Raw genomic sequence first — 25,942 nt, 5'->3', positions numbered from 1 at the left:
CATTATTGCTGTTTAGAGTTTATCTCTATCTATAATAATATTCAAGATAATAACCAAATACGACAAAATTTTCTTAAAATTACCAATTCAGGCGCAGCAACCCAACAACAGGTTGACAGATGCATCTGAAATTATCCAGGCAGATAGATCTTGATCTGATGGACAATTTAACCCCATGTCAGATTTGCTGTAAATGCTTTGGTTTCAAAGATATAAGCCAAAATCTACATTTTATCCCTATGTTCTATTTTTAGCCATGGCGGCCATCTTGGTTGGTTGGCCGGGTCATCGTACATTTTTTTTAAAAAGATACCCCAATGATAATTGTGGCCAAGTTCGGTTTAATTTGGCTCAGAAGTTTCAGAGGAGAAGATTTTTGTAAAAGTTAACAACGACTATGACGGACGAGGGACGCCAAGTGATGAGAAAAGCTCACTTGTCCCTTCCGGCCAGATGAGCTAAAAAAAAGAGCAATAATTTGCAGCTCATAATTTGTCTTACAGTTTATGTATATGGACAATTGATAGAGCTCATTATTCTGAATTTTTTATGTTCCTTTTGAGATTTTTATGCCCCACTTATGATTTATGTTTTCTGGTCTGTGAGTCTGATTGTTCGTCGTGCTAGTCAAGGTAATTTTTGATGAAATTGAAGTCCAATCAATTTGGAACATAATACACATGTTTCCTATGGTAGGATCAGCCTTTCTTTTGTAGTATGGAAGCTTGTACTACAATTTCAGAGAGATCCATTCACAAGTTATTGTCTGGAAACTACAAAATGCGTGTTTTTGGCCCCTTTCTGGCTCTTGATTTCTAAATTGTTGGCACCATAACCCCCAAAATAAATCCCAACCTTCTACTTGTGGTATTAAACATTGTGGTACAATTTTAGAGCAATCAAAATACTTATACACAAGTTATTATCATGAAACTAGTAAAATGCTTTTTTTGGGCCCCTAATACCTAAAGGATTATAACCATCATCCCCAAAATCAATCCAAACCTTCCTTTTATGGTATTGAACCTTTTAAAAAATTTCATAGAGATCCATTCTCTTAAATTAAAGTTATTGTCCAGAAAGCAATGTGTATTCGGACAACGACAACATCATACATTTAAAATATTTTTGCGGACGTATTAAAAATAGCTAGTCATTTTGTTTAATTTATTACGGGTGTACTCCATGTTTCAGATTCACCACTTTAGCTTTTCTTAAAAGAGATAAGTTCTGCACAATATGGATATAAATTTGAAAGAAACCATGTTTTTATCCCTCTCGCCCACCCAACTAAGAATCATAATTTGCATTTGGGTGTTTGCATATTTACATTTTGTATTCATATTTGCATTTGATTTATGAAACTCCACCTTTAAATACCAGCACAGACTTCAGTTTTATTATAGCCACTCTGAAAGAACAGTACAAATTAATAAATTAGGGAGCTACCATTCAACTTTTATGGGGGAGGGGGTTCTAGGATTAAAAAAAAAGTGTCCTGCATTTTCATTTAGTTGTTATCTCTGTCCTGCCTTTTTATTTTTCAGGCTATTTGGTCCTGCCTTTTTTTTCAAAGTATTTCATCCTGCCTTCTTAAAACTCCTGTCCTGCTTTTTTTTTCAAATTTCATCCTAGTCCCCCCTTCCCCATTAAAAATCAAATGGTAGCTCCCTAAATACAAACATACAAATAAGAAGAGAACATTTAAATTAACCTAAACTTGGGTTGTTATGCTCATTTTTATTGCCCTATACAAACCATTCATTACCTACCCTAACAGAGAATTCAAAATATTCCTGGGATTAACACTAAATACCCAAACATAACATTCATTCCATTAACAGTTACCAACCTTAACAGAGCATTCCATTAACAACATTACCTACCCTAACAGAGAATTAATTCCATTAACAATGTTACCTACCCAAACAAGGCATTCACTCCATTACCTAATCTAACAGAGCATTAATTCATTAACACTGTTACTAACCCTAAACAGAGCATTTATTCAATTCACACTGTTACTTACCCAAAACAGAACATTTATTCCATTCACACCGTTACTTACCCAAACCAAGAATACCATTAACACTGTAACTTACCCAAACCAAGAATACCATTAACACTGTAACTTACCCAAAACAGAGCATTTATTCCATTCACACTGTTACTTACCCAAACGGGGGCATTACCATTTACACTGTTACTTACCAAAACAGAGCATACATTCTATGAACATTGTTACCTAGCCAAACAGCACATTCATTTCATTAACAATGTTACCTACCCAAACCGAGCATACCATTAACACTGCTACTTACCTAAACCGAGCATACCATTAACACTGTAACCTACCCAAACAGAGCATTCATTCCAGTAACACTGTTACCTTCCCAAACAGAGCATTCATTCCATTATTACTAAAACCTACCCAAACAAAGCATTCATTCCATCTTCCTCATCAGTATCATCACTGTCTGTACCTTCTCCTTCATAAGATTCTACTAAATGTATCAATAGCCAATCCATACATTCTTTATCATCAGTCAGACCAAGGTCTCTTTCTAAAATATATAAAATCAGTTTGAAGAACTCTTTAATTAATCAATTGGAAATACAAAGGTATGTTTACACTGATAACCTATACCAAAACAAACTTAAAATTGTATCAAATTATTTAGCTTTTGACTACATATTGTCAATTTAACCGAATTTTTGCAAGTATTTTAAAGATATAAACATACGTTTTCAACAATTCTTCAATTCATATTTTAGAGAATTACTCTAGAACAGCAGAACTGCTGTCACCAAAAGTAAATCTTGACCAATGTTTTGTGGTAATGAGCATTGTGTATAAGTTTCATAAAACTTGGTTGAGGAATGGAAACAGCAGATTCAGCTATTTTTTCTACTAATAAAGGACTCAATAACAGTAATAGTGCAGCCACAAATTCAAAGTCGATCTGTGTTTTGTGGTGATAAGCATTGTGTATCAGTTTCATAACATTCTGTTTAAATTATCAATATTTTGGATTGAAAAACTTATATATGAAGACATGGTCAAGTCCAAGTTCTGTAATGTGAAATATCCTAAAAATCAACAAGATTCAAAAATCAAATAAATATAGATTTGGTATTGACAAACTCCCATATTATTGGCAACAGCTAGGCCAATGATTAGCTTTGTGCCAACCATCGATCTTTCCCTGAAAAATTAATCTGATAAGGGCTGTTCCAGATTTAAACCTAAAGGGGCATAAGAGGCATTTTTAATAATAAAGAACCTTGCCACTCATTTATATGGGTTTCTTTTATCTATAATTCTAAAGCAATTGCAACCAAATTTATTTAATTTGAGAGCTCCCCCCCCCTCAATTCACCTGATAAAATATTGAAGTATTTCATCAACAGCTATGTTGGATAACAGCAATTTTGTGTAAAGATTTGTTTAATTTCAATGTACTGGATGCTGTTGAAACTTGCTGATCAGATATACAGATAAAAATATAAAAGGTGATGCCATAGTAAGAAAAGACCTGTTCATATAAAATATATGAGGCATAATATATGGACCATAATTTGGTATTCGGCCTTTGGTTTCTTTTTGTATCCTTTTTTATAAGTTCTAAAACTTTAACTTTTATTCTGTGGGTTGTGTTGGTGTTAGAATAGTATTAATGGAACAATTGAGTTTTTCGAGAAAAAATTAATACATTTTGATTCACCGTTTACGTGACAGGAAACCAAACAGGAAACTAATCTTTATTCTCTTTATTTTGCACAATATATTTTAAAAGACATAAATGAACACCATTACTGGTGTAACTTGCTTCATGATAATATTTAAAATTTATTCTCAATGTTAAATTAAAGTTTTTTTTAAACGCAACAGGAAACCATAAGAAACCGAAAGCATTTTTTAGTTTTATTTTATTGCAAAATCTCCTTAAAATAATCTGAACGGTATACTTTTTCTTAAAATCCATCTTAAATGTAACAGTATTATAAAACTCCTAAATATGTGCTTGTTTTGAAAACAATTAGTACAATTTATTCAGAAATTTCCATATTTTCTTTATTGATACAGGATACCATAATCGTTGTATCTTGATGTTTTAGCCAAGAAAATGTATTTATATTTGGTTTTGAAATTCCAGTTATATACAATTTATTCCAAATCATTGGCAATGTAAAATTCTTTAAATCCAGTAAAGAAAAAAACTTTTAACTTGGAATTAAAATCTTTAAAATAGGCACCATGTGATATTTGTGACCTGTACACCATCTACATGGTTTCCACATTTTAACCTACTTTAGTGGGCTAAAATCAATAAAGTACTTCCTTTCAAGTCATGCATGGTAAAAGTTTACTTCTAATTTGACAAGTTTATTGCATTTCTGAAAAGTGTTTGCAGAACATGATTAAAGAAAAATAATTATAAATTGTGACAAAGATACCAACTTTGTACATTCCAAGTGTAACGATATATTAACATGTATCTTTTATTAAATTATCTTTATTCACCTAAAATATCCAGTAATATTTACTGCTGAAGCAAAATCAATTCAACGAGCATCGGCACAATGATAAGAAACTTAACGTCAATTGAATTTTCCAAGAACCCTTTTTCATCGTTATCTGGAAACAAAGTGTGTTTTAACGTCCGTCAAATCTGAAATCGGTTTTGTCAAGTTATTGGGCATTTATTTTCACTCAAAATCGTTTTCAACATTATGCACATAAGAAAAATAAGAAGACTCCCGGCGAGATCTCTTTGAAAATTGTATTTTCCTTTTTTAACCAATATGAAACAAGTCTACAGAATATGCTTGCTAACATCCCGTTGGAAACAAAACCAAGGTTTAGACCTAGTAATTCATATATATCCGGCCGTAAGCGCATGATCACATGTAAGTCACATGTTTCACGTATGACCGGAAATGATTAGAACTTAACGACAAAAACAATTTTAATAAAAAAAGGAAATATTCTTGTGAAATGTAACGCATAACGATTACGTCATTTTCTAACTTAATTATTACTAAGAACAAAACTAGAATGTAAATCATCTCTGATTTACCTGTTTGAACATCTCACGAGAGTTCATATTTGCATATTGTTGTAAAGAATTCTTTTACAACAAAGCAGATTACACCATCTAAAATTTGCGTTACGAAATCGAAACCAAAGTAACGCTAATGTTCCTACACCTGCTACAGAAATATTTATAGTTCTCGGCATTTTCTTCTGACTATTCTTATTGGTCGATGTTCTTTATAATTTGAAAGCAAAAGTTACGATTTTGCAGGCGACGATTATCTTTAAATTTACCAGCGTTACACACTTCGGAAGCGAAAATAACGCTAAGAAACGACACAGAAAAGCGGCCGGATAAACTGAAACATTTGTTTATTTCAAATTCTCTCTAGGGGAGAGTAGAAAGCATCTTTATTTTAATAGAAATAATAGCATTTGATGGTTGAGCAACAACTTCTCTCACCAAAATACAATGTTTTATCACTTTTCTATCGTTATTGGAAACGGTCCCAATACCAAATTATGGTCCATATTTCAAGTAGCAGATGAAAGAATATTTTTGACAATAAATTTAGTGACAATCCCAACAAGACTAACCCCAAAATCCAGACAAAACTGATTCTAAGAATTCTTCATGAGATTTCCAATCATTTTTCTTTGATTTGACTTTATCAGTAATGTGCCTCAATAATCCATAAGACTTAGAAAAGTCCTTGGCACAAACACTACAAGAAGTTGAAAACTTGAAACGTTGATCTTTGTCTAGGAATTTTATGTGGTGTTTCTCCATTTTCAGTACATTTTCTTTATAATGTTTCTCAAGTTCATCAAGTTGCTTATCGTCTTCAAGTGGCACATCTTCCAATACAATTCCACACTCTCCTGAAATAATAAAGTTCAATTGCAAGTGTAAACATACATGACATAGTAGAATTGAAAGGGAATTGCTGGGAATTAGCCCTTAATGACTGGTAGTTGTATCCAGTGGCAAATATTTTGCAATTTAATGACACAAAATGAACAATTGACCAATTATTAGTTTTGCAGACATGGGATAGTGAGATCGAGTTTTCAAAATGAGTGTATCCAGATAGGTCACAGGAGAAAATCCAACAAAATTAGAGCAATCCATCAGTATGGGCCTAAGTACTTACCACAGGTTAGAGTCTTATTGTCAGTACTCTCATTATCCTCATCATTGCAGCCAGTAATTGCATTATTATTGCCATCTCCAGTTACTTCATCAACCTTCTGTTTCGCTGATTTGATCGGAGTACTGTCATCTTTAACTTGATTGTTTATCTAAAATATACAGGACATCTATTTAAACTTCATTTCATATTTAAATGAACAAGATTAAAAAACAAATTCTTTCAAATTATTCCAGTGAATAAGAACAGATAGTTTCAACACTGTAAGCTTTGTCAGAAATGGCATTTTTGTGGTTATCAATTACTTGAAGCTTCTATTTCATATTTGTTTCTCAAAAGTAGACTGAAATTGATCTACTAAGAAGTAATTTCCAATTCTTAATCTGACATTAAAATCATTTCAATTCTAACAGTTGCATGTCATAAATCTTCCTCAAACATTTTTCAAACTGCTGGTAAAGATTAATTTTTGTTGTAACATGATGTAATGGTATAAATTTAAAAGCTAAAAAAAAAAAACCCAGACTTTCAAGTCCTTGAAACTCTTTGAACTATAATTGTCATGGCCACACACAATAAAAATTGAAAGCACTTTGACGACATTTAGCAGTTACCTACCTGAACAGATAGATATTTCTCTTTACTTTTAGGTGACTTTCTATCATGCTTTCCTTTCTTTGCTCTTGTTCCCTTGTCAACAGTGCCAGCAGCTGTATTTTCTTTATCTTCCTCAGAGGAATCTAGTGGACCATATACAACGGACCTATTGTCCTGGTCATCCCCATCAACAACATCACCTGGTAATGGACCAGACAACTCTGTCTGCTGCTTCTTTGTTACATGCACTGATTTTTTGTGCCCTGAATCATCATGACGAAAAAAGCACTTGTCCTCATAACGACATGTTCCAGGTCCCCTTCAAAGTATTAAAGGTACATTCAGTTTTCGTAAACCTTTCAACAATACACATGTATAATAATGAGTAAAATCCTTTTAGTTAAACAACAAACTTGATACCAAATATAGGAAGCTCTAATTTGCAGTCCACACGGTATATCATGCATGCTCACATGAACCTTTATACATGTATCAAATTTAACAAAGTTCTGATTTTAAAAATTTTAAGAAAATTTAAATGTGCTTCAAAACTTTCATCTAGGCATTGAAGGGACAAACAGATGGACAGACAGAGATAAAGTAGTATGTATGTATAATTAAGGAATGACTGTAATATTTGTTCTATCTATACACATGGAAAAAAGTATTGCAACACCAAATTGAAATTGAAATAAAAAAAACACTTTTCATTTTTTTGGGATATAATTTGGTAAAATAGAACTAGTTAAACATTATTTAAGTATCACCTGAGTTTAATAAAAAAATATCGACTCGATAATTTTTTATCTGCACATGCAGCTACTCTACCCGTAAACAGCAAAACAGTTGTTTTTATCCTCATTGTTTTCAACCCTTTAAATAACCAAATTTTTAAAGTTATGTAATTGACATCTTATAATGGGTCCTGGACAACTCTTAACTGCAGCAAGATGGCAGATTATCAGCATAAGGGAAGCAGGGATGTCGCTGTAAAAACTGCACGTTTTGTTGGTCATCACCATTTCTCTATAAGTCGTTTTGAGAATAAATCAGGCAATAAATGCTGTAAAAGACATTCCGAGATAATGAAGACCCCTTATACCATTTGCTAAGAAAAATCAAGCATAATGAAGGTTGGTCAGAAGGAAACACATTGCATACAAGACAATCCTAAAAAGAAAGTGGTGGCCATACAGGAGCCTTTTAACAAGAACTGTTCGAGATTGACTCATCGCTACTGGTTATCGTGCGATAAGACCATTTCGGAGACCTTTGCTAACGAACAGACACACAGTTTTCCGTATCCAATGTTGTGCAGAGTTCGCCAAAGTTGGAAATTAGCATCGTGGAGGAAGATCCAATGTTCAAATGGAATTCGGTTCATCTTCCTTGGCACGATCGTAGCCCGGATTTAAACCATATCGAGCATATTTGGGACACTATTGGGCGGAAAGTGCGCGAAAGGACACCCCAGTTCAAACCCATCATGAAATAAACAATGCCCGTCATCAGAAATGGTTGCTGCTACCTTAGCAACAAATTAGTCGATTTATGGCAGGAATCAGAAGACGTTTAGATGCGGTTATCCGTTTGGATAGAGGCTGCGCACAAAGTACTAATTCTTTGGCGTATAACCATCAACCATGATGTGAACAGTCATCTAAGGATTAATTTTGAAATGTCTGACATTGTAATGTTCGACTACAGTAAAAGTTGTAAAATGCATTTTTTTGTACAAAAAACACTCCATTTTGGTATTAAAATTGTGGTTATATAAATCATTTTTTTTTCAAACATTTTTTGTTCGTTTCAATGCCAATGTTATCATAAACTATGTTTCAATAATATTATACACATATTTTATTATATTTCATCCAAAAAAAGAGGCTGATTTTTCAAGTTTTAAAAAATCAAGGTGTTGCAATACTTTTTTCCATGTGTATATGAAGAAATAACATACACTAGAATGTGTCCATAGTTCATGGATGCCCCACTCCCACTATCATTTTCTATGTTCAGTGGACCGTGAAATTGGGGTCAAAACTTTAATTTGGAATTAAAATTAGAAAGATCATATCATAGGGAACATGTGTACAAAGTTTCAAGTTGATGTAACTTTTACTTCATCAAAAACTACCATGACCAAAAACTTTAACCTGAACTTTGCACTATCATTTTCTATGTTCAGTGGATCATGAAATTGGGGTCAAAACTATAATTTGGCATTAAAATTAGAAAGATTATATCATGGGGAACATGTGTATTAAGTTTCAAGTTGATTGGACTTCAGCTTCATCAAAAACTACCTCGACCAAAAACTTTAACCGAACGGACGAACGGAGGCACGGACGGACGGACGAACGGAGGCACAGACGGACAGACGGACGAACAGAGGCACAGACCAGAAAACATAATGCCCCTCTACTATCGTAGGTGGGGCATAAAAATGTGGTGCAAACTGAATAACGTGTGTAGCATGTTATTTTAAAGTGGGCACCACATTTTTTATGATATTTCAAATAGACAGAAAAAATATTAGTTATTTCTTATAATTTTATACACCAGTTTCACATTTAACTGCGCATGTCTAATCTAATTAGCAAAACTATGAAATCACACGATAATTCTCGAGAGTTTATCAACAAGGGTCTAACGGTTGTAAGCAGTGATCATTAAGACTTGGAAAAACAAGCATCTGATTGAGTAAAATTGACAGTGTTTGCATTTACATTTCTAACAATATGAGCATCATTTGAATCAAAATATAAAATTTATATTGACCAGACAACTTCAGTTACAAACAATTGACACATTAAAAGATTTTAAAACGGACTACTGCTGTGTTTTTGATCACAGTAATATACGATCTGATATGCCGCCTGGCTCTATATTAATTGTACCTTTAAATGTCACGAATTCACGGTGAGGTCGTTCACCTAACAGGAAGAACAAATTAGATAAATAAGCGGGGCTTACTTCATATACATAGTATTAGGTCATACATTAAGAGAGCAATTAACACCTTGGCTATTAGGTCATACATTAAGAAAGCAATTAACACCTTGGCTATTAGGTCATACATTAAGAAAGCAATTAACACCTTGGCTATTAGGTCATACATTAAGAAAGCAATTAACACCTTGGCTATTAGGTCATACATTAAGAAAGCAATTAACACCTTGGCTATTAGGTCATACATTAAGAAAGCAATTAACACCTTGGCCATGTGGAATCCTCGTTTTACCTTGTATAATCTCACCAGGTGAAAATTGATAAAAACGTACCCTATTCTGTATATATAGTTACTGAAAAAGGGCAATCATTTGATAATTTATTCAACTTTTGTACACAATTTTTTCCTGTATTTTGTGTTGCAGATCATTCTTTTCCATACTGCCTAGGTCATAATTATTTATTAGGAAATTAGTCTAAGAATATTATTTTTCTACCCCTCCTTCTGAAAATCAAATGGTCATCCCCTAATACAGATGTTTAAAATGTTAACCCTGGTACCTAATTAACACTGAGATATCATGGCCAGTGTGGTTTATGCCACTGGGAATATTTTAACAATTTAGGAGGGGGTCATTCAGCATTTGATCTTAATTTAAGGCTCGTTGTAAATACAGGTTTTAATGGCACGAAAAATGATTAAGTTGACAATATGTAGAAAATTACTCGCCCCGCTGGCACTGAATCTCTGCTTTATAGATGAAATCGATCATGAACACAGCTTAGATATTAAAAAGATATGCATTGTATTATAGTCTGATCTTTGAAAATTGAAGATGAACCTGTATTTCTGATACGAATTTTAAAACTGCTTTATATCTCGCTTCATTTATATCATGGCCGTCTAAAACATCATCGACACAGAAATATTTGAAACAAATGTACATACAAATAAGCAGATGTGGTATGAGTGCCAATTATTCAACTGTCGATCAGTCCATGTCACAATGTATCAAAAGTTTAACAACTATAGATCAATGTACGGTCTTCAACACGGTACCAGCTGGGCCCTGTCTACTACGTGTTTATTACAGTCAATAGGAAAGTGTTCTATTGATGTTACATGTATATGCCATGTACGCTAAACAGGATAAAACACATGGTGACTTCATTTTTCTGTTGTTTTCTGAACGCATTTTATAAGAGCTATTTTCTCACATTTTATTTTGGAATTCTATCATTCGTTTTTCCTTCAAATATTCATATAATGATACTTTTACCTTAAAAATGCAACTGTTTAATCCATACAAAATGCTTCATATTTTCACAGCCTATAGCTTGAAAACAAACTCGGTGACCTATCATTGTGTTTTTCGTATTGTTAGCATATCAAAATAATTATGTACTACATAATCAAGAGTATGTAAGGAAAAATTCTATCAATTTTCATTGAACATTATTATACTCCCATACTACCGTTATTGGAAATTTTGATTATTTAGTAGTGCCGGTATCTTGACCTTGTACCCATAAAATTTCATGCAAAAGTCCCCATAACAGTAACCTGTATTTTTTTTAAAGAAAATTAAAAGTTCGAGTCTATGATACTAAACCTTTATGTAGGCTGTAACCCTTAACATGCATGTGAAGAAGATGCAAAAAATATTTGAGAAAAACTGGAACAGAACTGAAATTAAATGAATTTCTGATGTGAAGGCTGTTTTCTCTTTATCAAAATATTTTTTCTCTTTTCACAAAAAATCAAACTGACATACAGCAATGTACATAGCGCAGTAAGCAAAAGAAAGTAATTACAAGATTATACTGTGTTAAAACCATTTTACTCATAAACACAACTGTTATGAACTCTTTACAGCAACAAGATGACTTATTTTCTAGTTTGAATTGTTTTGTGTCTGGACCATTTAGAGAGTACTATTCGGTATCAATTTTCTCATCGTCGTGGGCTGTATGGTGACATATGGTTGCTTTCATGTCATTTGCTTCTGGTGGATAGTTGTCTCGTTTGCAATCATACTCGATCTTTTTATTCTAAATTTATGTTATTCTCTGTATAGATGGTAAAACTATTTATCCTGATTTAAAGTAACTTCTCACAATTTGATTGGCTGATATTGTCCCAATAAATTTCAGTACAATTTATATCACGTCAATTGGAATTATCTCCCTTATTTATTATGTCAATTGGAATTATCTCCCTTATACCATTGACCTAATAAAAACAACCAAAAAAAAACAATTGAGGTGCTTTGTAGTCATAATATTTTTTTATTTTTCACAGTTTTAAATTTAATATCTAAATAAAATTGAGAATGGAAATGGGGAATGTGCCAACGAGACAACAACCCAAACATAGAAAAAAACAACAGCAGAAGGTCACCAACAGGTCTTCAATGTAGCGAGAAATTCCCGCACCCGGAGGCGTCCTTCAACTGGCCCCTAAACAAATATATACTAGTTCAGTGATAATGAACGCCATACTAGTTTCCAAATTGTACACAAGAAACTAAAATTAAAATAATACAAGACTAACAAAGACCAGAGGCTCCTGACTTGGGACAGCAAGAAATGCGGCGGGTTAAACATGTTTGTGAGATCTCAACCCTCCCCCTATACCTCTAGCCAATGTAGAAAAGTAAACACATAACAATACGCAGGTTAAAATTCAGTTCAAGAGAAGTCCGAGTCTGATGTCAGAAGATGTACCCAAAGAAAATAAACAAAAAAACAATAATAATACATAAATAACAACAGACTACTAGCAGTTAACTGACATGCCAGAGCCAGACTTCAATTAAACTGACTGAAAGATTATGATTTCATCATATGAACATCAGGCACAATCCTTCCCGTTAGGGGTTTAGTATCATACCATCATAACATATATGAGAAGAACATAACCCGTGTTATAAAATATATTTGTTAATATTGTCCTAAAATTGAATTGGAATATAATAATATGTAATATAACAAAATCAGGATAAATTCGTTACACAGTGTTCAATTGTCCTAATACAGAATTTATTGGGTCAATAAAATTCATATCGGGTTTGGCTTGGCCTCACCCGATATGAATTTTATTGACACGATAAATTTACGTATTAGGACAATTGCACACTGTGTAACTAATATTATTCTAAATATAGAAACGATTATTAATATCTTAAAAATAAAAAATCTTCAGCATAAACCACGAGAGACAGAGATGTTGTCAATCGGTTGATTTATTATTGTTTGGCTAAATATCAGTAGCCCCCTGTCACGTATGATCTCATGTATGATATCCTTAATTAAAGCGAGATTTAAACTCATACGCATACAAGATTCGGAGATCAGCGCTGATTAGTACATGTAGCTTATGTGAAACTGGTCTATTCTTAATTCCCTTTTAAGCAAGGTTAAATCGTTTTAAAACTTTGATGATGTCATGGTTAAATGGTAAAATTATGTCTATATTCTATGAGCTGATAGAGTGTCAGTCAATCAGAAGACATCTCAAATTAAATTATTATATATTATACCTGTAGTATCTAATTATTATATATTATACCTGTAGTATCTAATTATTATATATTATACCTGTAGTATCTAATTATTATATATTATACCTGTAGTATCTAATTATTATATATTATACCTGTAGTATCTAATTATTATATATTATACCTGTAGTATCTAATTATTATATATTATACCTGTAGTATCTAATTATTATATATTATACCTGTAGTATCTACATCTTGGTACATTTGCGGCTTTTCTCTTTCTATGAATGAAAGGACAGCTGTCACCATTTCTACATCCAGTCATTGTGTTAAAGTAACGACAAACATTTCTTTCCATTTTTTCTTCTGAAGATATATTTTAAGACATTCATATTGATATGATGAATTCATTTACAGATGTGGCTATTCCAGTTATACACAAAACATTCACAATTTAATTGTTTAAAAATCAATTTTAATTCACAAATTTGTTTTTAATATTAAAGACAAATCCTTCTATTCAGATCTACCAATAACATCTTCTTTATATTTTATTTTTACTTTAGGCTAGGTAAAAGCTTTAAAATAAGCAAATAAAAAAATGGGGTCACCGACCTCGTTTTCGATTTAAAACGCCATCTTTTTCACGTAATTTGGATATTGGGACTTCTAGTCAATAGCAGTGTAATATTTTTTTTAAAGTCCGTATCCAATAAAAACTTGTCTGTTTTGTTAACTTAGGCCACGGTTTTTTAATTTGTTGGTTTACGGATTTTCCCCATGAAAAAGTCGAGTCGGTCGGTCGGGAAAAAAAAAAGAAAAAAAATCATCTTTGAAGACAAAAAAATATGCAAAATCAATATATATTTCACCTTTCTAGCAATATGTTTGTTATGCTATTTTATCATCATTTCTAAAATTTTAGTTGAATGAAACATTATTGCTCAGCTGTTATAAACTACGCATGACATTGTCTAGTAATTTACAGTAAAAAAAAAAGGGGATGCACGGACAAAGACGAAATTAAATCATCATTTCAGAAACAAGAAAAATAGATTCGCGTAGCTCTTAATCAATTCCAGAAAACTTGGTAAATAATGATCTTCAAGCACGAAAACTGATAAAGAAAAAATGCATAAACGTCGTACGAAAATAAGTTTCAACACACGTGTCAAAAACCTAATAGAATCGTCCACTGGAAAAACGATATCGGGTTAATCTGTTGTCTTGCATTCCCGTTTTTTTATCCAAATGAACGACATTTTTTTTATTACCTATAAAAACAAGAAAATTCCTAATGATTTGTTAATATTCAGTTCTTTAATTTGATGCCTTCACCCTGTCCACATTTGGACAAGTCTATTTCTATGAGATGATGCATCTTACGGACTGATGACAAATAAGGTAAACGAAAAAAGTTATTGTAGTTAGAATTAGTCCGACATAGATTTTCAGGTCCCTTCAGGTCTTTTCATTTCTCCGTTCAGGTCCAGCTTTTGGCATCAAAAAATTGTCTCTTATTTAAAATTTTTAAATTTTAATGAAATATAATTATTTACAATTAATAAAATTCCAACTTGAAGAAATTCCATCCAATAATAAAAAAGTTATTGCAATTTGAATAATTTTAGTCGTATATTTTCAGGTCTTTTCAGGTCTTTTCAGGTCCACTTTCAGGTCTTTAGTGTAACCCCTTATTGTGTAATTGGTTTTAAACACAAGTTTCGTTCCGCAAAATTATTTGCGCAAACGACACTTCAAGGTCAGTTATAATTGATTTGTCTATATTTAGAAACGTAAACTGGAAGGTTTTTTTTCACACCAGAAAGTGTTGTCAATTTTGTTAGTGATTAATGCATTTCATTTCATGAAAAAAATATTTTAATTATTTTTCAGGGATAATGCATTTGTTAAGGTCGGCGGGAATAAAAAAGCGTGAAAAGTGAATTTTATTTTTATTCTGGAAATCAGCAAAATCGGGTCGGCGGATCTGTAAACCAATAAATTAAAAAATCCTGGCCTTAGTTGTTAATACAAACTATTTTAATAATATCACCCTTTACTGAATGGAAAATAATAATGATAAGTCGCTATAATAGTTTTCCCGCCTTTTTTTATTGTGAAATACCTATAAAAAAAATAAGTTTAAAAAAAAATGACCAATAATTTCTCCATGAGTCTTCAATAGAATATGCGTTGTTTATATGTAAACAAAATAAGGAAATAAAAAGATGGGGTCACCGTAATGGAAAAAGAGATATTTCAAAAAAGGGGTTAACAATTTGAATTGGCGGGAACACATTGCGCCAATTCTAAAAACAACGTCGAAAGACGTTCGGCCGTTTTAGGCTAACCCAGTTCTCGTTATTTGCTGTTTTGTTGTTTGTTTGTTTTAAACTACGATAAATTCACAGTAAATTACACATGATAGTACTTAGTTTTCAGTCAGTATCACAGACACGTAATATAAATGCGGTGGTTGGAAAACAATGCGTTGTACAAAAGTACACACGAATGCTTCTGTGAACATTTCATTTCAGGTTACTCATAGTGCTTACGTGTTGAACAGAAATTCTTTTTTAAAATAGTGAAGACATTTTATATAATATCATTGTTCAATCAAAGTACATCTGAAAGACAAGACAGAATTTTGCTTCTGGTATCATGAATTTTAATTTCGTTTAAGAATGTTGTTCCTTTTTATTTTGATGATAATTACTTAAAATCATTAGAAATCTAAGACTCCGTTTCCAATAACAATAAAGATCGATCATTTCTGAGATCGCCGATCTTTAGTATTGCAAAAATGAGAAAGATCGATCTTCAATCGGACGTAAACATTCCATCCCCAGACGTAGTTTTAAAAGAACTATTTTTTTATGAACCGATTTTTCTTCAAGTGAAAACGCTTTAGATACATCGCGATCGACTTTTCAATCAATCAATCGATATAAAATTCCAAGTGTTTTATGTAGATATGAAAATAAATCTGCGCATGGTCAGTTTAAAAATGTTTTCAGTGTTTATTCTCAAATGATTTGACAAAACGTGCCATGGATATAATAAAAACCAAATTAATATATTCGACGTTTTTTTGCGTCATTCTTCTGAAAATATATTAATAAAAAAAGAAAATGTGGTATGATTGCAAATAACACAATGCTCCACAAATGACCAATTGACATTGGAAATTATGAACAATGGGTCACCGTACTGCCTACAACAATGAGCAAATCCCATACCGCATACACAACTATAAAAGGTCCCGAAAGGACAAATGTAACACAATTCAAACTAGAAAATAATAATAAAAAAAATAATTAATGAAAAACAAATGTGTGACTCTTTTGCAAACAACAACCACTTTAAATTACATACTCCTGAGTTGAGACAGGGCCCGTTACAGCGCTCGACTGATACCGTTACTTATTCGTTCCTTATACGTTGAAACACATTGCACCTATTACGAAACAAATCTTTTCAATTGTTTTCTTGTCTCTGGTGTTAGCTATAGGTTCTTAAAAGTGAGATATACCTATTAGCGCGTATGGTCCAGTTTTAGCGTTAGACCGATGACCTGCTACTTATTCGCTTACAATATGCTTGTTATAGGTCGCACCTTTTTTGTTCTTGTCTATGATGCTATATATTGGTTCTAAGAGATAAAAATAACCCTATTCTAAGGCGTAAATACTCGTTTCAGTGCTCGACTGATGCCCTGTTACTTATTCGTTCCATATTCTCTTGCTATACGTGTGATATTCGGTGCACTTTTTTAAAACAATATCTTTTCAATTGTATTCATTCAGTATTTTTTTTTTTCTGTAGATTACTCATCTTCAAACGAAATGAGCGTTATAAGTAATTTTTTTCTGACAATTTTTTTTTTAATTACTTATGACATGTTAATCAAATATAATATTAATAAATGCAGAAGCATATAATTATCTAATGAACCAAATATTTCCTTATTCAATTTTTTACGATTTTTTGTCAACGAAATGGTTAGGCTGATTATTTTAGATATGCAATGTATACTAAATGTAAACGCACAAGTTCTTTTAAAAAGATCGAAAACGCGAGATGCTCTTCAGAGATCGATTTTATTTCAATTCCGTGCGAGTGTTAACGGGGTCTAATTAACACCATTTCTGTTTTGATCACTCATCCTTTAAAGGCATCTATGAATATCGAAATATTCCGTAATGTTGCTAGAAACTCAGTTTAAGTATACTCATACAGCTGTCATACCGTGAGTATGAATAAAACCTAGTCCGACCTCTTTTCTCAAATCTCCTTTTAATTATTTTTCCCCATATGCATTCCTCTGTAATTCTTCATTCCGACATCTTTTTAACACAGACACGATTATGTTTTTGGTTAAACAAAAAATGCACACCTTATACATAAATATCAAACAATCGGGACAAACTCGGAATGGTCATATAAAAAAACCTACAATGTTAGAAGATTATATGTTAACTTCTCTAGATGTACTTTACTTTGTTTTACATGTATGCGTCATTAGACTACTGTTTTGTTGGTGTTTATTTGAAATCTAATTATCATATTCATGTAAAAATGTAAGTGCAGTACAAATTCAAAATACGTCAGTGCAATTTGCCATATCCATACCTATTGCTAAAGATACAGTGAATTTTGAGGACATGATCAGAAAGATTGATGATTTTCGTACTTTCTTAATGATTTGTAAAATATCGATGTAATTAAGAACCTACAAAAGTCTATACATGTAGAAAATTAAGGAAAAAAGTATTATATTATAATTTGATTGGCTCATCTTGTTGTCGAGTATCCAGATTCTATTTCGTTTCTTTACGGTCATTTTTGTGTATTTTTTGTTGTTAGATTGCTGTATAGTTGACTCTCTTTCCATTCTCATATTTTATCCAATTCTGAACATGTCTATTATTTAAAAACAATTTTCATTTTTTTCTCGGCAAATTAACCTATCAAAACGATTGTCACTCTCTCCATCGGCTCAAAGAGGAATAACTCTAATAAACGTTTCCAGTTCGCGGAAACCGCGACGTCATAAACCACTGACGGCATAGTACTGTTGCGCTTGTATATGCGCATACACAATAGAGGGATTTGTCTTTAAAGTCCTTATAAACTTTTATGATATCTAAAATATCTAAACAACTCAAAATAAAGTTTGAGTGTATGCACAATTAAAAGTAATAAGATAACATTCGGATTACATTCCATATGTCTAAAACTAGATGCATAATATTATGCAGCATATATTTATATTTATTACATATTTGTTATGAATACATTAGGTTTTGCATATGCAATAACCTCAAAATTGCCCGGGGCAAAAAAGACATAGAGTGGGGTGCTCATTTTCGCCGGGGACACAATTTCGCCGTTTAAGGATTTTGAGGTGTAAAAACTTCAAAGGATGGCTGAAATGGAAGAAATGTACCCGTAAATTATATTTTTATGACAAATATAAAAAAATTTAAACTGAGACAAAATTGCGGCTCCTACCGAAAATGACTGAAAAACGGACAACGATTTTCGGACAATTTCCTGAATAAAAAACACGATTTCAAAGAAGTATTTCTAAGTAAATATTTGACTGAATGCCCTAATTTTGAATTCTTTATACCTTTGAAATGTGTGCTATAATGCAATTGATTTGATAAAAATTGTTAAAAGCTGCGGTTATTTGGTTTTAAATAGATGTGTAAAAACGGCGAATATGTGTCCCCCATTGACAAAACATCCGGAAATTTCAAACACCCTTTAATCTAACTTTTCAGATGATTTTCTTAAAACAAACCGGTTTTCAAGCTTAAGTATATTTTGCATTTGAAGTTATCTTCATATAGAAATATCAGTATACTTCAAAAACATTTAAACCTGACCATAAACTGTAGAAAACATGGAAAGATGTGGCAAAAATGAGCACCCCACTCTATCCATATTGTGCCCTGTTCTAGGCACTCTGTCCGCTGTATAACGTCGCAATTTTACGATCTGCCGTCATACGATTTTCTTGTATGTTTGCCACTGGTTATGCAGGAAAAACAATAGAATTACTGAGAAGAATTGAAAATAAATTTGATGTTAAAATAAATGGATATTTAACGACTTTTTACATGATCTCATGTTTATTGATACAAACTAAATAATATTTGCGAGCTGTTATATAAAACGGTATTTTTTGGACGACGTTGAACGCTTCGTTTATTTTATCGGAACAGACTATATTTTGTGAAGCCGGCGCGCCATCTATCAATAACAAATATTCTAGGCAGAAGGCTGTTCCTAATGATGTGACGTCATTGCATCCTTAACAACACGTTTGTGATAATTTGCTTAAGATTTTACCTTTTATCATGTTTATGTATCATAAAATTGATATAATTTACGTTTTTTTTCTCTTTTCTGCAGAACTTAAATATGTGATAAAAAGATTATAACATGTCTTTTCCATATTGGCCCGGGTATCATCCCTCGACCCATATCGGCCCTCGGCCAATATGGAAAAGGGCATGTTATAATCTATACATATTTATGATAATTTATCACTATTTAATTGAATGTACTTTTTTCGAACAAAAATGTACAGAGGAAAAATGGATATATTCTCCTACTTCATTGTTCTTTGTAAAACATACATGTAATTCAGCTAAATTCTCTAGATTTGAACTTATGTCAAGTACACAAAAAAACAGTCATTAAGAAATTTTATTTTTAAAAAATATCAATACTTTTGTTTGTCCTCCTGCATGCATGGCTAGTGATTTTTGTAACCTATCACCTTGTTTTGTATATATTGTAAATAGTTACTGTTGTTACATGTATCTCTGTACTGATGTCTAGCATACACCTTATCGCTATTTGTTCGCCATTACTGGATATCACACAGGTTCCCGTAAAATTTTGACGTCATAAAACAAAATATCTGACGCCACAATGCAAAAGTGATTGTTGTATGCGTCAAAAGTTCAAGCGGCCAGGTCAGCCGGGATTAGCGATAAGGTGTATTAGCTTTGCATGCTTTATGAGAATAAAGATTATATATATATAAAAAAAGAACTTATTAATTTTATAATTTTCTTACTTGTTTGTCATGTTTATCATGTTTATAAAGCCTTTTTAATTTGATTATAATCTAAAAAAATATCGTATCATAAATATTTATAATTATAATAAATATTGAAAGAAAATTATTGAATAACTAACCATGCAGGGTTGTTTATACAAAAGCATATTAGCGACAAAGTAAAAATAAAATCGGTAGTAAAGTTTTTTTTTAAATCGATATTTTAACATTTCAAATCTTAAAATCTCTGTGAGCAATCAATTGTTTTCACTAATTGCGATAATTTCCGGATTTTATTTCACATGTTTACTATCCAATGACATTAAATTATAAAACTTGAGGTGGGTACACATATAGCATTGTATAGCCCACAAAGACAAATTTGGTTATGCGTACACGCATGCTGGTATGCGCAGACATTGCCTTTCTAATATGACATAAAAAAATTACGAAAACTTTTGTGATGTCCAGGCCAGCACAATCTGTATCTGTATGACTGACAAACAGCAATTTATACTTGTGAATTGTGATCGATTAGTGGATTGTTGAGACTCGTTACATGTCTATACAGTGTAAAAAATTGTAAATACAAAAAAATTATACTGTTATTTCACAGGCACTTGTGAGTGCCTGTCTCTTTTTTGTGAAGTGGGTCCAACATGTGTGTGTGTGGGGGGGGGGTCCCAAATACCTGTGATTATGTCGGGGAAACTAATTTAGGGGTTTGAAGAAATACATTTAAAGGCTGGTTGCAGTCAAATCTCCAGTGTAAGTGAACTTGTCTGTTTTTATAAATGTTTCGTTTAGAATTCCCAGCAACTACGTCGAACATGATGAAAAATATCCGTCTCTGCTACATTTTGAAAAAAAACCTCTGCATATTTGGACTAGTCTCCTTTGACACAATTTGTGAATTTAACACACACGATAAAAACTTAAGGCTTACTTTTTAAGAGCACTCATGCAAGTGACATGGAACGTTCTGAGCGGTTCTCCCCGTTAACTGGTTTCAAAATTCAGTCTTCAAAAAGTTTGTAAAAATGGCGGGTTTTCATGTGATGATAATGGTTTCGCCTAAAACCTGTCCTTTACAAAATCAAAGACTGAAACGGACGTTATTAGAATATTAAATAAACAGCTGCGCCATGAGCGCATGATACGCCCGACGTCTTGTGTCGAAGTTTTATGCAATAATCATAAATAGTTTCTGAGAAAGTTTTCAGCAATTACCATTTATTGCTTTTGAAACACGGCGGGACATGTAAGCCCCCCCCCCCCTGTTTTTTTTTTTTACAAATATCACTAAAATTAGATTTTGAATCAAACCAAAAAGTATACAGATCTTTAGATTAATATAACAAAGAAGTGTGTAAAGTTTTAAGCAAAAATCAAAAATCGTTTTTGAGATACGGCACGACATGTAAAAACCCCTCCCCCTTTTTTACAAAATACTCAATAACTCAAAAATGAAATTTTGAATCATCACCAAAAAGTATACAGATCTTAAGATTAATATAACTAAGAAGTGTGTAAAGTTTTAAGCAATAACCATAAATCGTTTTTGAGATACGGCGCGACATGTAAAAAACCCTCCCCCTTTTTTACAAAATACTCAATAACTCAAAAATGAAATTTTGAATCATCACCAAAAAGTATACAGATATTAAGATTAATATAACTAAGAAGTGTATAAAGTTTTAAGCAATAATCAAGAATCGTTTTTGAGATACGGTGCGACATGTGAAAAAAACACACCCCTGTTTTAGTTACAAAGTGCCGTAACTCAAAAAGTTTAAATCTTATTTTCATCAAAAAATATACAGATCATTTGACCATCATAAAAAACAACTATATTAAGTTTCATGAAATTTAGATAAGTCGTTCTCAAGTTACGGTGCGACATGTTTACGCCGGACAGACAGACGGACAGACAGACGGACGGACGGACAGACAGACGGACGGACACCGGACATTTGTATACCATAATACTTCCCGTCAAAATTTTGACGGGCGTATAAAAACATTGAACCGCACCCGATTACGGTACCTCGAATGACCGAATAACACTGTTATTATCCGAATAACACATGTAATGACCGAATAACACTTCAAATGTCAATATTAACACATTTGTGTTACCCGGCTGTTGACCACTGTTGGAAATGACACCATTAATTTAATGTCAAGGTTTTCAATAAGACAATCTTGATAAATCGATGCGTATTTTAATGGTAGATGACGCTAATTCAAAGATATTTAAATGTCAAATCTTTTTTTTTTAAATTCATTTATTTGTTCAGTTTGACAATCATGGGCTCACCAAATAACAAATCATCATGGAAGGAGAGTTTCATACTCCGGATGTTTGGTATTACGTATTTACTTTATTCTCTATTTTTTATCTTGAATAAAATGCTAAATAATTAAAAAAAAAACGGAAAATCCCTGAAAATAATTATATGGATAAAGTTAAGTAAAATTAAACAACAGCCGAATATTTTAATAATCTTGTAAGCAAAATGAAGTTGGTGTTAACCATGTTAACATGTAGAAATACATACTAAAAATACTAGTCGTTTGGATGTGAGCATACGGTCTTAATATTATGTGTACAATATGAAAAGCTTTAAAACAACCACACGGAGTCTAGAACAAGTCAGTGTGAAGTTTTTACAACAACACAAATTGCCATTAAGAACTTTGAACAGACACATGTACATGAGATGAGACTTTATTTTAAAATCTCAACTTTTGATATGGGACAGCCAAATAAAGAATGAGATGGGTTAATAACAGTGTTTGTGAGTATTCAACTCTAGCTCCCCTTACCTTGGACAGTGGTAGGTATAATTACACAACATAAGAACACACCATACAAATCAGTTACAAATATCTAAATCGTAAAAAATCATAAAAAAAAATAGATGAGAGGGTATTGCCATCTTCACAATTATTTAATTCACTGTCCTTTAGGGACGACATCAAAAGTTCAATGAAGGATAAAAAACTTAATTCTTATAGTTTCTTCACTGACCCCCTACCCCCTCTTAACTTAATTTGGGAAACATTGATTGACCAATAAGGATATATGTAAAATCGATGTCAATTGCTTTGCTTCATAAAAAAAGAATGGCCAACGTAGATACAAGTATCTTGTCTTAGGGAGGGATAAATCCTACTTTGTAAAGGATCACTCTGATTTAAACAAAAAATTCTCTGAAACTGATATTATCAAGATGCTTGATTTCTTGATTGACAATATATTTTTTACGTGCGGAGTACGTGTTTTTCAACAGACTGTCGGCATTCCAATGGGAACAAACTGTGCCCCTCTACTTGCCGACTTATTTCTTAATGTCGTTTCTTAAACAGTTAAAGAAAAATATTGTAGAAAAATATTTAATAAAGAAAATTCCAGAAAAAGAAAGCAACATCTTTTTAAATCATATGAATTTCTAGTTCCTGCAGCAACCCTTTTCAGACTATTTTTAATTAGTAGCCATCTGTGACATTTTCTTTTGGATGTCGATCTGCTTATTTTCATTTATCGGTCTGTACAGTTTTAAAAAAAGTTTACTGTTTTCGTGTTTTCTTCATTTGCTATGATATAAAGGTGTACGTTATCAAATAAATATTTAGATTTTGTCCTTCTTTAGCCAAATTGATTCTCCACAAAGTTGCAATTATTCATGTATTAATTGTTGGTTATTTATCATTTTTCTAGTTGTCAACACAGAAAGATTTTTTTTATCTAAAGTATAGGAGCAATTCTCTTTATTGGTTGCACCGTATCAAGTGAAAGAACACATATACATTCGTATGATGCACTATTATTCATTTCGTCAAAGCGTTTTCAATTTATTACTCGGTCACTGTTTGACAGGTGTCCACCCACTGTACACCTTCAAATTAGTTACTGATGTTTTCCTTTGGAAATTTGGTTAAAACAAACTAGCCTCAATCTTTTATTATATATATATAAAATCCACGAGACCACAAAATGAATACACAATTTGTCTAGTTTATTATTCAATTTGGAATTATTGTGGTGTAAGAATATATACAATGATACAAGAAAGTTTAAAGGTGTGACAAAAACGTCGAACTCCAAGCAGGTTCAATAAGGAGAATGCATTAAATAAAGGCAGAAGTAGTGTTCAAAAGTCATAAATGGAGAGAAAACAAATCCGGGTTACAAACTTAACCCGATCAAAACAATGGAACAACAGGAACACTTAAGTGCAACAACAACAAAAAAACGCCTTCAAACATAGAAACAAACTATTTGATAACAACTGCCATATTCCTGACTTGGTACGGGACATTTCGAGAGTAAATGGGGGGTTGAACCTGGTTTTATGGCTAGCCAAACCTCCCGCTTATATACTTATATGACAATGTTAAAACATAGGACTAAAATGAAATAACTACGTGACAGAAATATAACACAAACCCACGCAAGAACACTCATCACAGAGAAACGCACAAACAATATATAATAGTCGATACAACATGCAAATCGCAGAACAACAACGACAATCTATAATTAACGGACACCAAATGCAGGGACGCACTTACGTAATGAACATGCAATCTCGAACAATATACAATACTTTTTACAGATAAAACAGATTTCATGACAATAGTGGTATTGAAAGACAATTTTATAATTATTTGGACTACAAACGATAAACATAACAGTCTCTAACCGAAATCATAACAGAAAATCAGAAATAAATACAAGAATGTTGGATGTACAAAATACAGGTACGCGCTGTAGAGCAAAGCAAAGTCACACTCGGTATAAAAGCCATAACGTTATTAATAGTTATCAAAGGTACCAGGATTATAATTTAGTACGCCAGACGCGCGTTTCGTCTCCATAAGACTCCTCAGTGACGCTCATATCAAAATATTTATAAAGCCAAACAAGTACGAAGTTGAAGAGCATTGAGGATCCAAAATTCCAAAAAGTTGTGCCAAATACGGCTAAGGTAATCTATTCCTGGGATAAGAAAATCCTTAGGTTTTACAAATATTTAAAGTTTTATATTCAGGAAATTTATAAAAATGACCACATAATTGATATTCATGTCAACACCGAAGTGCTGACTACTGGGCTGGTGATACCCTCGGGGACGAAACGTCCACCAGCAGTGGCATCGACCCAGTGGTGTAAATAGTTATCAAAGGTACCAGGATTATAATTAAGTACGCCAGACGCGCGTTTCGTCTACATAAGACTCATCAGTGACGCTCATATCAAAATATTTATAAAGCCAAACAAGTACGAAGTTGAAGAGCATTGAGGATCCACAATTCCAAAAAGTTGTGCCAAATACGGCTAAGGTAATCTATTCCTGGGATAAGAAAAATTGACAAAATTACCAACCAATGGAACAATTGAAAAACAACTGCCATATTCCTGATTATATGACTTTTAGTACATGATGTCTAATCGAAAACAGGACTGATTACCGAAAAATTAACATAAACCAAATGTCTTGAAAACATCTTCTTTTCATTAGAAAACAAATACTTTAAATATACAGACTCCCTTCTGTCTCGATGGTAGGTCACGCATTAATAATATTCAGTGAATATAAAGATAAGGAAA

The 25,942-nt window shown here is 32.4% G+C and overlaps 1 protein-coding gene across 2 annotated transcripts in view; it reads right to left on the bottom strand.

Moving 5' to 3' along the window:
- LOC143062798 (uncharacterized) overlaps positions 1 to 25,942 on the bottom strand; it is a 528,850-nt gene that overhangs the window by 5,314 nt on the left and 497,594 nt on the right. The window contains exons 1-6 of one of the 2 annotated variants that reach the window (XM_076234593.1): positions 21,272 to 21,400; positions 13,484 to 13,610; positions 6,808 to 7,105; positions 6,193 to 6,340; positions 5,636 to 5,920; positions 2,432 to 2,564 (exon numbers count right to left, since the gene is read on the bottom strand). In XM_076234593.1, the coding sequence (XP_076090708.1) occupies positions 2,432 to 2,564; positions 5,636 to 5,920; positions 6,193 to 6,340; positions 6,808 to 7,105; positions 13,484 to 13,602 (983 nt within the window). In that variant the 5' untranslated portion in view covers positions 13,603 to 13,610; positions 21,272 to 21,400. Of the gene's footprint in view, positions 1 to 2,431; positions 2,565 to 5,635; positions 5,921 to 6,192; positions 6,341 to 6,807; positions 7,106 to 13,483; positions 13,611 to 21,271; positions 21,401 to 25,942 lie in introns of those variants that run through there. The other variant, XM_076234595.1, reaches the window with a different exon arrangement.

Source organism: Mytilus galloprovincialis, chromosome 2 (assembly GCF_965363235.1).
Source record: "Mytilus galloprovincialis chromosome 2, xbMytGall1.hap1.1, whole genome shotgun sequence".
Taxonomy (NCBI): Eukaryota; Metazoa; Mollusca; class Bivalvia; order Mytilida; family Mytilidae; genus Mytilus; species Mytilus galloprovincialis.
The sequence above is the reverse complement of the archived record's forward strand: the minus strand, read 5'-3'. Positions and strand labels throughout refer to the sequence as shown.